Raw genomic sequence first — 17,128 nt, 5'->3', positions numbered from 1 at the left:
ATGCGTCCATGGCTCAGGACATGTCTTAAATTCCCTCTTAGAAAGCTGCCTTGAGAAGCTAATTTTGAATTAGCCCCCTACCCCACCCCACCCCCACCCCCCCACCAAAAAAAAATCTGTACATGCTAAGGGGCAACTCAAAGGGTACAACTTAGGGCAATGAAAGGGCAATACCCAGATGATCTGTGAGCCCTGAGGGTTTGGAGAAAAGGATTTCTCTTCTCTTTCTGCAACCGGCAGGCCATAATTCATAGACCTGAAGGAACCATGGTATGAAATCAATAGAATCCATGGACCTCGTTGGCACCCACAGCAGATACATTCATGCCAGAACATCCCTCAGCATGGATAAGAGAACAGGAAGCTGCCATGACAATACCAATACCGAGGTGTGTGTGTGTGTGTGTGTGTGTGTGTGTTGTGTGTGTGCAAAGATTAAAAGCAAAACCAACAAAAGCCCTGGGGGCCGTGGTCCTTGGTTTCAAAGAGTTCTGAACTCACAGTGATCTCCCTGCTCCCCGCCTCTGATCCCCCCGACCCAATGCCGCCACGTACCCCCAGGGAAGAACCAGTCTGCGTGCTGGATGATGGGCTCAATGATCCCAACAATCTGCAGCGAAACTGTGGTCATCATCTCAGTGATGTTTCTGCAAGCACAGAGCAAAGGAGGGCAGGATGGGGTCACCAGCCAAGGTAGGATTCAGGGACCCTTGGTCCTCTAGCTATTGAGCCCAGGAAGGGATCCTGGACTGGAACCTTGCAGGCCTAGGTTTGTGAGCTGGCTTTCCCTCAGGAAGGACACTTCACCTTTCTGAATGGGGACAACCACAGGTAAATGAATAGCACCCATGAAGGCACTTTTAGCATGAGGTACATCACTGCCGAGTTCCTCCTCTTTCCAACTCTGAGGTCTCCTTGGAGACAACCCTCCATCCCTCTGAATCTTGGACAGAATCCTTGCCTGGTGCCATCATGTCCCTCGTCTTCCCTCCCTTCGTGCTGATGCTGACCTGGGTTAACTTGGAGAAGACCCTTCCTTCGGACCCACAGCTCTGAGACCATCAGTGAGAGAGGTCTGCAGAACTCTGTGCGTTCCCCCATACAGGAAGTGGGCCGTGACAGAATGAGGACTTGAAATATAAATGAGGCTGGTGATGATCCAGGGTCTTGGGAATGCCCCTGCATGCCCCCTTGCATCCCTGCCACACTGCCCACAGGGCTCCCCTCCCTTCACTCACCCTTCCGCTTGCGGCCAGAGGAGGTTGGGTCCTAAGACAATTGCCATGTTACTGGGAGTCATCTTGTTTATATCTTGATATTCTGACAGCTTCGATAAAAATTTGATCAAGTATCTGAAAAGAAATGAGAAGGGCCACGTTTAACTAGGGCTCCACACCAGACATGTATGCCGACACTTCTCTCCAGGGGCACATCTTACTGACAGCGAGACTCATATATCCTGCAGTATAATGAAGACATATCATGTATCAGGAAATGAGAAATCTGTATTCTCTTTGCAAAAACAAGACAGACTCAGATCTTACTTGGTGAGATGCTAAACATCTGTTTCAATGAACACTGGACAGAAAAAACTCTCCATCTTTCCTTCTGACTGAGAGGTGGTGTCCTCTGCAATTACCCTTAGTCAAGCTTTCTGGAAAGATCCAATGATGAAAATAATGAACACAGGCTTAGCACGTGATCCAGCAATTCCACTCCCAGGGGTATATCCAAGAGAAGTATGTCAACACATAAACTGTTAGATGAATGCATGGAGTAGCACTATTCACAATAGCCCAAAAGTGAAAACAAACCATAGGTTCATCAAGGAATGAAGAGGTAAATATGGAATGTTATACATCCATAAAAAAAAAATAAAGAACTGACACATCTCACTACATGGATGAACTGTGAACACATAATAAGTGAAGGAAAAGTCAGATACAAAAGACTATATTATGATATCTATAATATGTAATATCCAGAATATGCAAATCTATGGACCCAGAAAGTAGATCAGTGGTTGCCAGGCCCTGCGTTGGGGAGTGGGAAGATGAAAAGTGATTGCTGATAGGAACTGGGTTTCTTTCTGGAGTGGTAAAAAAAATCTCTAAAATTAGTATTGATAGTTGAAGAACTCTTTGAATGCACTAAAAACCTAAACATGGCATACATTAAAAGGTACAGTGATGTGTGAATACATTTCAGCAAAGGTATTGTTTTTAAAAAATAAGAAATTAAGCACAAATTCAGCACAAGAAAACAGCTCTGGCAAACCACATTAAAAACCTGCATTTCCTCCTAGACTCTGGGTTCCAAAAGGCTGTGGTCCTCATCCTGATTTGCTCAGGTCAGAGTGAAGCAACTTCCTTGGAAGTTTTCCACACGTCTTCTGTCAAGAGGACCAGACATGGAGTCCTACCATGTCGTCACTATGCTGACACTGGGCTATCTCTACCCAAAGCCTCTCCCCATCAGGCCTCATGCCCTCCAAGAGGCCACAAAGGAAGAGACCAGGACATAGAAAGCTGAGGATCATCAATCCACAGGCTGTGGTCACCAACGCAAGCTGAGTACCAATCTAATTTTTGATCTTGGGACTTTTTAATTATAGTAACATACATAACTATTTACCATTTAGACCCATTTGTGGTATATATTTCAGTGGGGTTAAGTAGATTCACACTGATACCAGGTCATCACTACTATCCATCTCCAGAACTCTTTCATTTTCCCAAACCAAAATGGTACCCATTCAACAATAACCTCAGCGTTCGACCCTGCCCCTGGCCCTGGCCGCCCTCATTTGACTTAGTGTCTTAAGAATTTGACTACCCTAGGTAACTCACATAAGGGGAATCATAAGCCTTTGTCCTCTGGTGACTGGTTTCTTTCACTTAGCATCAAGACCAAAGATTCATTCATGTTGTAGCAAGAACCAGAATCTCATATCCCGTTGTACGTATAAGCTATATTTCACTTATCCATTTATCGATCTGTGGACTCTTTGGTTACTTCCACTTTGGACTACTGTGAATCATGCTGCTATGAACCTGGGTATTCAAATACCAAGTCCCTACTTTCAGTTCTTTGGGGTATACACCGAGAAGTGGAATTGCTGGATCATATGGTAGTTCTATGTTTAATTTTTTTTGGTACTGGGGATTGAATTTAGAGACACTTAACCACTGAGTCACAGCCTTTCACTTTTTTATTTTTCATTTAGAGACAGGGTCTTGCTAAATTGCTTAAGGCCTCACTAAGTTGCTGAGATTGGCCTCAAACTTGTAATCCTCCTGCTTCAGCCTCCTGACTGGGTCAACCACGCCCAGCATGTATGTTTAATTTTGAGAAACCACTATTTGATTTCTGGTGAGATTTTTTTTTATATTAATTTTTTTTTTAGTTGTAGATGGACACAATATCTTTATTTTTATGTGGTGCTGAGGATTGAACCCAGTGCCTCACATGTGCGAGGCAAGTGCTCTACTAGGGAGGGACAACCCTATCCCTGCTGGTGGGATTTTTAGCAAGAAAAAAGAGAAACAATTAGGCAGATGGTTGCAGATCCTAAAGCTGAAAATCTGCATCCAAAGGAGCTCAGAAGAGAGGTGGCAGGCCAGGAGGGGTGCTGGCAAGACACTGTGATAAGAAAGCAGAAGCCCGGGGAAGGGGGAAGATCTGCAGCACGGTGAGAAGTCCAGTCCAGGTACTAGCAAGGTGAGAGGCAGAAGTGGAAAACATCTGGGTTGAATGAAAGGTTGAGTGAAAGGTGCATAATATTCTCCTTTGCCTCCTCTTCCTGTGACTAGTTGAAGGACACCTCTGCCTCTGCCAGCTCCAGCACTAGTTGGAACTATTTAGTTGTCAGCTTATAAGGTTCCAGGAACATTTCACCTTTACCATAAGTTCCCAATATCTGAAGCTAGGGTGCAGATTTCTTCACTCCTTGCAAATCAAAGAACTTGAGTGCAATAGACAATAGCTAGTTAGATAGCCTCCAGCACCCTATAGAGGCTGTGAGCCTGTTTCCTTCTCTGCAAAATGGTAATAACTATCTCTGTCTTACCTCACAGGTTGATGCTTAAAAGAGGCCCTGTGTGCCAACACACCACAAAAGGCTATGCACACAGGTTACTGTGACTTTTCCCCGGGGAACTGCATATCTGAGGCTCAAATAAGTTGATCCTTGTGTCTCCAAACCCACTCACCGGATTTTTTTTTTTAACTTTTTTATTTAGTTGTAGATGAATATGACTTATTTATTTATTTTTATGTGTTGCTGAGGATCGAACCCAGGGCCTCACGCATGCAAGGTAAGCAACCTACCACTGAGCTACAACTCCAGCCCGCACTTACCGGATGTTGTTATGATTGGCCTTGGGCAGTTTCTCACAAGCATTCCACAGGGCCTGGAGCCTCTTCTCCTGCTCCTGGATACTGAGAAAATGACAGGAAAAGCCACTGGTTGAGCATGATTCAATGAATCCCCATTGGCAATCATATTAACCAGTCATTCACATATTGGACAAGAAGGAGCTAACTACTGTAACTGACCCGTAAGAGCAAGGTATTGTTATTTAAAATGTTTGGGTAATATTATTTTGCCTTCTATGTTATCCTTCTGTCTTGGCCTGCACTAGTCCAACAAAATTTCCTCTGTATGGTGGTGAATGGATGCCAGGCTGGTAGTTAAGGGAATGGGACAGAGGCCTGAGGCCTGCTCTGGAGTACAGGGTTACAGGGTTGTCAGGAGACGCAGGACACCAGTCAGGGAGTCCAACTCTGCACACTGTAGTGGCTGCCTGCCATCCAGTTCAATGCATAGTGAAGTATTTAGATGATGCTGCATATTATATTAAGATATTATTGCTTCTTAATTTCCCTATTATATGCATCTGGCATATAATAGATCCTTAATAAAATACCTGTAAATAAGGAGATTACATAGACATGAAGAAATCTGACCCTTCAAGACATAACTCAGGAAATAGATAACTTCCAGTAGCTGAAGGACTTTTTTCACTATGCAAAAATGATTTACTCTTAGAATTCAATAAATATGTATTATTTAAAAGATGACTTTTTTTATATATAAATCTACATCAAGACCCACATGGTCAGAAAAGCTTTATGCTCAAAGAATCCTTTCTCAAGAAAAACTGAAAGATAAATAGCAGCAGGGTGAGGCCCAACTCCAACCTGTTGACCTGGGACCCACAGCCGAGGTGTGGTTGTCACCTGCATACTTCATTGCTGGGTACTCCAAGATCCTGCTGTTGATGAGATGAGAAAACTGACTTTCCTCATTTCTGCCCCCAAGAAAGAGGCAGGCATTCTCCACAAGGATCTTGAATCAGGAGACTACAGTGAAAACTAAAGGTCCCATTCAGAAATTGAAAGGTGACAGAAGATGCGTTAAGGAGTTGTCACGGGTCTCTAGCCTGGCCAAAGCGGGGTTTTGCGTGGGAAGGAAGACCCAGCCCCATCCTGTGATCTTGTGCCAACTCCCCAACCTCTGTGAGCCCTTGTTTCCTCCTTTGTACCAGGTTCACAATAATATTTCGCTCACAGAGCTGCACCAGAGGTCTAAAGGAGAAGCGGTACAAAGCAGCTGGTCCTGCTACTGCTTCATGCAAAGTTCTACATGATTGCTAAGTAGCCATCTGCAGGCTGCTGTTGTCACCTCTGTCATTTGCTGAGGCATCTTCATTGGCACCAAACCTCACTCTCTTTTCCAATCTTTGACCTTTTGAAGGTGACAGTTTGTGGGAAGCTGCTACTTTAGAGGAGCCTTGAGCACTGGGCCACAGCAGCCCAGACCAAACCAGAAGGAGGTCACTTGTTTTAAGTGCCATGCAATCAGATGGAACTCTGAAAAAGACTAGTTTTTCCCAAATTAGAAGATTCACAACAAGCAAATCAGAAGAGGCCTCGTTTTCCTCAGCCTGCATGACAAAGAAGTCCTCTCTGCTTTAACCATGTAAGGAATGTCACTTTGAGATAACCAGTCCACTTTTGGTTCTGCTGGACTCCCAGATGCCCCGTCCCTGGCCGACTGTATTTTAGGAATCTGCCTGCAGTCCAATGCCCTGTTAAGGTGGGTCAAGTTTATCCACCCAAGAGCCTTGGGAGCTTTGAAACACAGAACCCAGAGGAATCTCCACCTGAATCTCCACCGGCATCTTTTAGAAGCTTCCCAGGAGAGTCTGATGCACACAGAGGGTTGGAAACAATCGCTTCAGGCAAAAATGACTTTCTTGAGAAGGTGTGACCTTAAGTGGAAGGTACCATCATCACCAAGAGCCTTCAGCATGACATGTTTATAATCCAGTGTGAAAATAAGTTCTTTTTCCCTAGGTTCAAAGACACCGACTACTTCGGGTCACTGGATCATTCCTATTTCCTAATGGAGATCCACCTCTGCGAATGAGGTGAGAAGCAGAACATCTCGGATAGGTGGCGATGAGCTGAGCTAGCCTCCCTTTCTCTAGCTTCACATCATCCAGATCTCTTGGATATTTCATGATTTAAAAAAAACGGGGGGGGGGGATGGTTTTCAGCAAATGATATGTTCTCACTTGACTTCTTCCTGGGACCAGTCTTTCTTTAGAGAGGCATAAAATAGGAAGTGCATGGACCCTGGAACTGGACTCCATGGATTCAAATTTTCATTCTGCCATACATTAGCTGGCAAGTAGCCTGCTGCTATGTACCTATTCTATACCTCAAATTCTTCACCTGTAAAATGGGGGACATAGCACAAACCACTTAATAAGAATTTCTGTGAAATTTAAGGAACTTAAAAGTGTATAATGGGCTTAAAGCAAAGTTAAACCTCTAATAAGCACTAGAAAAAAATGATACCACTTATTATAACTAGTATCCTCACAGAGTCCAACACTTGGTCTTCACAATAAGAGTACCACAGATTTGACCAGCCTTTTACAATGCATTAAAAAATACACTTGTGGGGGCTGAAGATATAGCTCAGTTGGTAGAGTGCTTGCCTTGCATACACAAGGCCCTGGGTTCAATCCCCAGCACCACCAAAAACAAAACAAAACAACAAAAAAAAAAAAAAAAAAAAAACACTGTGTCACTTGATTGAAGCAAGCTTCCTCTGGCTCTGCACATTCAAGCCTGGCTTCACTTCCAGATTCACTGGGTCTCTTCTGGCCCTCAGTTCATTAAGAAGTAGAAGCATCAATGATTAATGTTGGAGGTGATGGTTATACTCATTACCTGGCTTTCATCACTGTATGATATATACATGGATTAAAACATCATCTTATATTCTATAATCCTATACAATTGTGTGTCAGATTTTTTACAAAAAGATCCATCAGAGGGGGTGGGGGGAAGAGAGAGTATGTGTGGAAGGGGAAGGTGCATCAGTATCAGATACACACACCAGATTCTTTCTGACAGAAGACCCAGGCTGCCCTTGAGACTAAGTCCCAAGACCAGAGATCTCTAAGACACCATTTCCAATCATGGCCACCTTGCTAGGATAGCTATTTGCTCCAGGCTCGCTCTCATAAAACACTCTTCTCTTCTTTTCTGCCTTCTGACTGCACAATCTCTACCATTCTCCCACCACCTTTACTCCCGTGCCAATTCTCAACAGTGTTTACTTGAGATGTTGTTTTTGGGTACCTAGAATTGAACCCCAGACTGCTTTACCACTGAGCCATATCTCCAGCTTTTAAAAATATTTTATTAGAGACAGTGTCTCTCTGAGTGTCTCAGGGCCTCACTAAGTTGCTGAGGCTGGCTTTGAACCTGAGATCCTTCTGCCACAGCCTCCTGAGCTGCTGGGATTTCAGGTGTGCGCCGCCACACCTAGCTTGAGACAGCTCTTGAGATAGCCAAAGAGAACATGTAACATCCTAATGCAGCAATAAACCAAGGAAAGAATGCAAGAATCAAGAAACAAAGCCACGCTGAGAAGCTATAGTGTGTGACCTGGTGGTGGCCCTGCCCCTAGGCTTGGCATTGCCACCATTGGGGGCCTGGCTCTCTGCTCCTTGCTGAGGCCTGCTCCCTCAGGCTTATGCTCAGGAGACAGCATCCACTACCCTCTTGTTCTGCCTTTTTATTATTAGTTATTGGTGCAATATTCCTATCACAGATGAGGGCAAAGACTGCCATGGTCACTCTCGTGTCCTACTGCACTCTTAGCAGGGGTCACTGCCATTGCCCGAGCGAGCCCTTCCAGAACCTTCTTTAGTGCACTTCCACATATATCGAGGCATACCTGAAATTGTACCATTGAGTGTGTTGGGTATTTATTTTTTTTAGAATAGAATATCACATTGTATCCTCATTAACTTGCTTTACTCCACTCAACAATAAATCTCCATATATTTTCATATCAGCATGAATAGCTCTGCCTAATGGTTTCAGAAAATGCACACCATAGTTTATGTAGTCAGGACTCCCACCTCCCTTGCCCACTAAATCTTTAATTAACTTCCGGGCTTCTGTTATCCCAAATAATGCTGCAATCAACATCTTTGTACACGCCTCTTTGCAAAATGACTTCATGATAGATATTTAGAAATGGAATTTCTAGATCCCAGGTTACATGCTTCCCTATCTTCAATAAACACAGCTACCCTTCAGTATTCCTTGGTTCAAGATCCATGTAGTCAATCAGCCATCGACAGTGTACTATGCAGTTAGGGCTATTTTGGTTGCATCTGTATGAACGTACACAGACTTTCCCCCTTGTTTACTGCCTAAACAACACGTTAATAAAAAATATTACACAGTGCTTACATTTTATTAGGTATTGTAAGTAATCTAGAAGTGATTTAAAGTCTACAAGATGAAGTGTGCTGGGTTATATGCAAATATTAAGTCATTTTACATAAGGAACTTTGAGCCTCTGGGGTCCCAGATCTTGAGCATAGACACCAAGGGATGACTGTACATCCCCACAAACTCTGACCCACAAGATGGTGCAACACAAGGTACTCACTTGGACGCCTGGATCCACTCGTCATAGAGTTCAAAGGTCATGAGTGGTTCTGGCAACTCTCGGAGGTAAGATTTCAAAGCTCCTGAGTGTAGATATAAGAATGACAATAAGCCATTATGACCTGGCAGCCTGCAGTACCCATGTGGGTTGTCTCTGGAGACCGGCTCCCTGACCAATACAAGACCACACAGAGGCTACTCACACGAACAGACCCAGAGCTCTCAGTCACATTGTCCCCCTTACTTCCCACATCACTACATCTTCTCTTAGAATAGTAGGAGGCCTTCCTTCAAGGGGCCAAACAGCCCTGAAACTGGGCCCTGAGTGGACACATGTGAATGAAGCCTATTGGAAAGGCCTGGGCTGGAGTGTCCTTGACATGTAACCACACCCTCTGCATGCTCACCCCTTCCCTATGCGGCCTTGCTGGGAGCATCCTGCCAACAGTCTGTGGGTGCCCACCTGCAATGGCATGGGGGTCCGCCGAGTACTCCTGCACGTCCACCACACAGCAGTCCAGCGCGGCTTTCAGTTTCTTCAGCTTGGAAGCAGAGGGAGCTACTCGGAAGAGTCCCTACGTACAGAACAGAGGGTTAGCGGACAGTTGGCAAGTCAAAGGTACAAGCGCAAAACCTCCAAGGTGCATCCTTCTAACACCAGCTTCCCATATTGTTTCTGCCCCTTTTTTTTAGGTCTCTTCCTGCAGACGTAGGCAACTTGAGAGTAGGGACTGGATCTAACTTTACACTGTGCTCTTTTCCTGCCTGATGTCAGGGTGGCTCATTATACTGATTCGGGAAGTATCCGTTGGCCAATAGAACCCTGAACACTCAAACTGTTGTTCCTGTACACTTAAGATACGTCCTGAGAAGAACTGAGACCTGGTCAGACGTGGAGATCTAACAAGTGGCTGAGAAAAGGTCTATGAGGGGTGTGGGTGAATGTGCACACACACGAGGAACAATCAAATTGCCAAGTCCTCAGAGGAAGGGCAGACTGGGGACAGGGTATGATGGAGCCTCCATGTTCCATTATTAGCATTACTTTGGTATTACCATCATTTCGTTCAAATAAGCCTCTGCACATTGTAGAGCAAAGCAAGCTAGGCATGAAAAGAAGAGAGCAGAGTGTGCGGAAGAGAACACAAATGCCCGTCAACGCTGAAAAGGAACTGCCAAGTCCCAGGTGAGTTAGACAGAAAGCCCTGGTGGTTTCTGTTTCAACTTGTTAGCTTCCTGCATTTTTATAATAATAATAATAATAATAATAATAATAATAATAATAATAATAATAATATTATTATTATTATTATTATTATTATTTTGGTACTGGGGATTGAACCCAGGAATGTTTTACCTCTAAGTCATATCCCCAGCCCGTTTTATTTCAACACAGGGTCTCCTTCAGTTGCTGAGGGTCTCACTGAATTGCTGAAGCTGGCCTCAAACTTTCAATCTTCCTATCTCAGCCCCCTGAGCTGCTAGGATTATAGGCATGCATCAACTGTTCTCAAGAGCTTCCTCCATTCTGTGACCCAAACTACAGGCTGAGAAACAAGCTGGCAGAATGCACTTGTTTGCTCCTTCAAACTTTTATGGTCACTCAGATTTCCAGATTCCTTTTGAAGAAAATGTTCAGTCTGAAATACTGAGTTTCTGGCCTACTAAGATGGCTAATTCCCTTCCTAGTGGAGGGTGTGTCAGATAAATCAGCGTTCAAGGCTCTTTGGCATATATGTGAAGAGGTTATGCAAATATGTTTGGACTAATGTGTCCATAAGGCTACTCTGACCAAGAGACCAAGCTACAAAATACACTTAAGGAGAGGTTTAGACTCTCACAACACTATGCCATAGCCATGTAAGAAGAGCCAGCAGTACTGGGTGGTGGACAGTGTTAAATACAGTAACCCTCCGTTACCTGCAACTTCACTTTCAGTAAGTTTCAGTTATCCTTGGTCAACTTCAGTCTGAAAATACTAAATGGAAAATTATAGAAATAAATAACTCATTTTTATAATTTGAATAGCTTATTATGATATGTTGTTACAAGTGTTCTAGTATATTATTGTTGCTGCTAATCTCTTACTATATATACCTAATGTATAAATTTAAAGTATTTATGTATAGCAAAAAAAAAAACCCCAAAACCTAGTAGCATATACAGAGTTTGGTAATAGTTTTGGGCATCCACTGGGGGTCTTGGAACATATGCCCTGTGGATAAGGTGGATGAGTGCCTAAGACTTCAGATATTTGATTGCATAACTGCGAGAGGAGACTGTCCCATTAAGGGAAACGTTATTAAGATAGCTAGCGGGGCTGGGGTTATGGCTCAGTGGTAGAGAGCTTGCCTCGCACATGTGAGGCACTGGGTTCAATCCTCAGCACATAAAAATACATAAAAATATAAAGGTATTATGTCCATCTATAACTAAAAAAATTAAAAAAAAATAATAAAGAGAGCTAGTGAGTAGTTTTATGGGTATTAGAGGAAATTTTTCATGGAAATATTAAAGAGTGCCAACATAGGAGTGGAGCTCTCCCACTGAGGTGGATGTGAAGCACAAGGAGATGAGGAGTAAATGACAGGAAAGAACAGGGAATGGGGAGGGCCCCGTAGTTGGAGGCAGAAGGGGATAGCCAGCCAGGTAGCCAGGAGTACTTCAAGGATGGCTGCACTAGCAACACCAGGCACCTGTGTGGCCAAGGAGGCTGGGACTGAGGCCCTAGATCTGACAACCTGGGGCTCCCTGGGGGTCCCTGAGGGTAGCTGCAGTGTAGGGGTGGGGACAGAAGCTACACCAAGGAAGAGCAGCGAGTAAATGGTGTTGATGATGCACAAACAGCAAATGCTGAGAGTTATTCATAGAAACTGAAAAGCAGAAAGAAACCAAGGGGCTAGGAAAGGAGTCTGAGGTTGTAGCAAGGTTGAAAGAAGATTGGATTTTTTTTCGTAAGTTAGGGGAAACTTAAGTATATTTGTTATTAAAGGGAAAGAGCTGATATAAAGTAGGGAAAAAGAGAAAGAAAAAGGGAGAGAGAGAGAGAGAAAGGAAGAGGGGAGGGAAAGGAGGAGAAGGAGGAAAGAGAAGGAGAGAGAGAGATTAATTGAGTGCAGATTTGTCCAGAGGCAGAATGGCCCAGGAAGGGCAGAGACAGGAAAGTTGAGGCAAGACTAGAGACGTCAGAGTCCATTCTCTGAGAACCAATTGACACGGACTAGATACATAATGATATTAGAACATTATTGTTATTTTTTGCTACAATAACACTGTCGCAACTATATTTTAGAATATTCCTTATCTTTAAGAAATACATTCTAAAGCATTCCGTGGAAATGACACCACATCTGAAATTAGCTTCAAAATAGCCAAAGCAGGTATTAGGAGGCAGGAAAAGGAGATCGAGATTAAACCAGACTGACTACAAGCTGGGGGATGGGGATCATTTTCTTATCTTTGTGTGTATACATATTTCCATAATTGAAAAAAATAAAATAGAGGGGCTAAAAAGCCCAGTTCACCACCTTCATGAATCTATTTCTCAGATATCAAAGAGAAGTCTTCTTTCTTAATTGATGACAAACGTGAAGGCACATAAAATGGAGTAAAAATGAAACATTTATTCCCACTCCTTTTTGATTATCTAGCATCTCAAATAGGCCTGGCACATGGAAACAGCCAACACTGAGATGAATGTTCACTGGCTTCCTTTTCTTCCACTTAGAAACCTTAGTTTTTCCCATGTGACCCAGTGCTTACTTGGGTTGCAGCCTGTTTTTGATTAACCGGGCTTACTGGATAGATGCTACGCTGTTTATAACCCTCCTTTCTCATTTTATACTTTGTTTAGTAATAAATGCATGAGTGGTCTAATTAGACATGGACTAGGTGATCAAATCAAAGGAATATTGGATAAAGGTGTTAAAAGAGCCTACTGGAGCAAAGAAAGATGGCTCTTATCTCCCAGGAAACAATTCACACAGCAATAAAAACAACAGCCACCACCAATTTCTCATAGATCTTTTTTTTTTTTATAGGCAGTTCTTTAAAAATACTTTCTAATGTTGCTATCAATCAAATTTTGAGGATGTCTATAAAAGACCTGTGATCCAAAACGTTAAGAGCTCTATTTTGGAAATTAGGAAATTTTTTACACAACAGGAGGAGGAGGAGAGAGAATGAGTTGGCGTAGTAACAACAGCAGCAATCGAATGCCAAAGTCATCAAATCACATTAAGTCTGAAGAAACAACCAGTCAAATCTGCACATCCAGGCCTCAGGGCCAGATGTAGCAAGCTGCCCACAATCCTCCACTCTCAATATAAAATGAAGAAAAATCAGGACCAGTTTGCGTCTGCAGGAGAGGGGGCCGAACCACATCCCCTGCCTTCGTGTTTGGATTGGAGGGGGCCAGCATGGAGACGATACAGGAGAGAAGGCCCCAGAGATGCTGCCTCTTGGAAGAGGTGACCTGCTCTTAGCTGGGTCTGGCTATGCTCCATCCTACCTCCTCCTGCATCCCACACTCCAGCAGCATGGTCACACACGCCTCGATGGGGAAGGCGATCTCTCGGCCACTGATGGTGAGATGCTCCTCCAGCGGCTTCCCAAAGGAGGGTTTCTCAACCCAGGCCTCTGAGGAGGAGAAGCAAGAAAGAGGTCAGTCAGCACTTTGAGAAGGTCACTCACATTGGAATCTTTCTTTTCTCCTGTCATTCAGATTCTCCTAAGACTACCAAAAAAAAAAAAAAAAAATGGCAGCCCAGTTGGGGATTGGGGATGAGGGAGAGGGTAAGTGGACAGCTGGCTGTATCCATCAGTGCTAGTGTTAATGTGATACACCCCTGATTCGTGTTGGGATGTGCTTGCCTTGATTACGACTGGATCAATACCATCTTACAAAGTTCCAGGGGCTCATCTAAATGTGACATGATTGTGTAAATCTTAAACAGTGACCAAAATGCAAGGAGATGGTCTTATCTGGGAAGGTAAGCGGGCTTCCCCAGACTCCCCTCCCAGGGAAGGCATGTGCTTACCTTGTTGTGCTTTTATTTGAGGCAATACAGCCTGCAACAGTGTCAGTGACTTCCTGTGGTATTCAGCTTGCACTTCTATTAGCTGAGAAAAACACACAAAAAAATACATTACCCTGTGCTGAACGGCAGGAACACAGGCTTCTCTGTTGCACACAGCAGGTTCTGTGTGAAGGTGCTTAGTCATGGGGGAGGGAGAAGGAGCCCCCTGCTCCCTCCTCTGACTCACATAGGAAGATAGTCATGCTTCAGCCTGTCACAGCAGACTAAGAATGGAAATTTGAGAAGCAGGAGAACCGTGAAAAAATAAGGGAGTTCCCCCAGAGCTGGAGCCTGGCTTAGAAAGCTTCATCTTAGCCCCCACCCTACCTTTCCTGGCACCCCAGGAAAAGGCAGCAAAGAGAAGTGCAAGAACAGGTGATTATAAATGGGAAATGCGCTTAGAAATTCATTTGCCTCTACAATATATATGGGCTAAATCAATCTGTATACATCTTTGATTTCTGCCAACTTAGTTTAACTTCAAGCTGATCAGAAAACATACAGCTGGACCTGGGATCCTCTTTAGGAGGTGAACTTGCTCTGTCATGGTGCAGCCCGAAGAACAAATTCCTCATGGTGCTCTACTGTGATCATCCCATTAAATTAAAACACAGCTGACATGTGGATAAGGGCCAGGGAAAACCCATAAGCAACAGTTACTTCATTTATTTTCAGAATCTCCTTCTCCTGTCCCCAAGAGTGGGCATGGAGGACAGAGGGGGAGGGAACAGTTCTAAATGCTTGCTGTGGAGAGGAAATACCAATAACACTGATGGAAAACTAATACAGATTTTTTTTTTTAAACAAAGTTAACAGAATAAGTAAATAAATGGTACCCAAGGGACAATTAAAATCTAATAAGGCTTGGAATGCTGGTATTTCGTTGGTTTCAGAAAGTCTAAAGTCAAGTCTCACCTTCACAACTGAAACCGATAGAATGCACTTGGAAAAAATACTATTGTAAAATTAACTCTCCAAGTTGGGAATAATAGATATCAGCTCTTTTGCAGAAAGGAAGAAACACATGAATGTCTGGGCCAGTAATAAAAATGTTCGAAGAATGCTAATAGCCCATAGCACTTCTACCATACTCCACACAGCATGTCTCCTTTTCAAGAATTCTCCTGTTTTAATTTTTACTCCCCTTCCTTATCATTCCATCACTTCCCTGATCATATAAAAAATAAACATATATAAGTATATGTGTGTATACAAACACACATGTATATGTATATATAAACAGAGTGTGTGCTTTCTAGAGTTTTAGTCTCAACACAAGCAGGTGAACAGGACAGTCTGTCATTTTGTACTATTTCTCTGTGTATGATTTTTGTTTTCTTGTTTTTTTTTTTTTTTTATTGTTGTTGTTGTTTCACTTGCTTTGCATTTACCCTGCTAAACAGCCAGAGTCCTCATTATCTGAACTGGATCATTTAAGTATAGGTGATTCAGATCCTGTTTCTTCCTCTTTCTCAACTCTAAATCTGCTTCCATTGGTAAGAGGCAGGTAAACAGGTCACATATCAATCACTATTCACCTTTTTGCCACTACGGCAAAAACCTATATCAAAACCAGTGCTCACTTGGGATGAGGTGTTTATTTTCCTATTCTCCTCAAGACCCTTATTGTCCCAGACCAAGTTTTCTCAACATTGGTCCTACTAACATATTGGGGGAGTGGGTAAATCTCGGTGGTAGGGAGCTGCCCTACATACTGTGAGAAACTTAGCAGCATCCCTGGTCTATCTACTAGATGACAATGTCCCTCCCTAGCTGTGATGATCGGAAATGCCTCCAAGCATTGCCAGATGTCTACTAGGAAAGGTAGCAAAATTGCTTTCAGTTATCATTCAGTGTAATTGATGACTGAACTGCAATAAATCCAGGGAGAGGGCTGGGTTTTATTCTTACGTTTTTGAAGAAACCCCTATAAGGAGTAAGGAAGGCAGAATCTATTCATGATAGAACAGTTCCACCCTTTTCCATGATGTGCTAACTATGTGAGAGGCCCCGAGTTCCACGCCCACATTCCCTTTCTATCCACACCGTGACTCCTGCACACACTTTGGACCCTTACCGTTTGAAAGTAGTTTGCATAGTCGATTTCTTTGGCCACAAAACTGTACATGTCAGCGGAGAGTTGGTCCTGTGCAAGGTAAAATATACATCCAAGGTAAAACATAAAATAATAAGGTAGCTAAAGTCTGAGTCTATACACCACAGGAGAAAGGAGCCTTAAACAGTTTCATCTCATTTTAAAATAATATTTGATATGTTACAAACTTTTTTTCATAGGGAATTCCATGTTTTCCTACCACGGCTCTACAAAATGAGTGAGTTTAAAAAGTACACCTATGCCAATAGGCTCCCCAGGGTTTTTAACACATGGGCCATGTCTGCAGTTAAAGTCAAAGCTGGTGTGAGAGCATGAAGTGCAAATGACATCCATACACCTCTGCAGCTTGTGCCACCATCCTGAAGCAAGCTTCCTTCTCCTGCCCAGCTCTCTTTCACTCTCAATTCTGATTATGTGATCATCATGAAAAGGAAAGAGATGGAGGAAGATGCAGCAATTTAGAGAAAGCTTAGAGAAGACAGGTGCACAGGGAAAGCATGGCTGACTCAACACCTGGCAAAACCTGGACTCATCCCACATTGCACACGAATTTCACAGCATCAGCATCCCTTCATTATTCAGGTCTGCATGGGCTTGGATGGCAATGGCCTAATGCAGTGTTGGAATGTGACATGCTTCATCCTTTGAGGAAAACCATTCTAGGTTCCAGAAAAACAGGCATAACATTGCGTCATCAATGTTTCTTTTGAGCAGGATGAAATTCTGTCACTCACAGTATTTCTGAGCATGACCCTCCTCTGAACTTGTTTGTGCAACTCATATGACCTCTTAGGTGCTTGCCTGTTTGGCAATCTTAGGTTGGCAATACTTAGAGGAGGTGGGTAACTGACAAGAGCTTATATGTTCAGGTTGAGCCAAACACAATGGTAGCACAACAAAACCACCTGGATGCTGAATGAACGAAAGCGGTGACAACATGCTTTTGGAC

The 17,128-nt window shown here is 43.4% G+C and overlaps 1 protein-coding gene across 2 annotated transcripts in view; it reads right to left on the bottom strand.

Annotated features, from left to right (window-relative positions):
- Arhgap44 (Rho GTPase activating protein 44) overlaps nt 1-17,128 on the bottom strand; it is a 172,662-nt gene that overhangs the window by 23,508 nt on the left and 132,026 nt on the right. For both annotated transcript variants that reach the window (XM_076869168.1, XM_076869167.1), the window contains exons 8-15: nt 16,141-16,209; nt 14,025-14,106; nt 13,496-13,623; nt 9,449-9,560; nt 8,987-9,068; nt 4,360-4,440; nt 1,239-1,352; nt 556-647 (exon numbers count right to left, since the gene is read on the bottom strand). In XM_076869168.1, coding sequence (XP_076725283.1) covers nt 556-647; nt 1,239-1,352; nt 4,360-4,440; nt 8,987-9,068; nt 9,449-9,560; nt 13,496-13,623; nt 14,025-14,106; nt 16,141-16,209 — 760 coding nt within the window. The remainder of the gene's footprint in view (nt 1-555; nt 648-1,238; nt 1,353-4,359; nt 4,441-8,986; nt 9,069-9,448; nt 9,561-13,495; nt 13,624-14,024; nt 14,107-16,140; nt 16,210-17,128) is intronic.

The sequence above is a fragment of the Callospermophilus lateralis genome, chromosome 11 (genome assembly GCF_048772815.1).
Source record: "Callospermophilus lateralis isolate mCalLat2 chromosome 11, mCalLat2.hap1, whole genome shotgun sequence".
Taxonomy (NCBI): Eukaryota; Metazoa; Chordata; class Mammalia; order Rodentia; family Sciuridae; genus Callospermophilus; species Callospermophilus lateralis.
The sequence above is the reverse complement of the archived record's forward strand: the minus strand, read 5'-3'. Positions and strand labels throughout refer to the sequence as shown.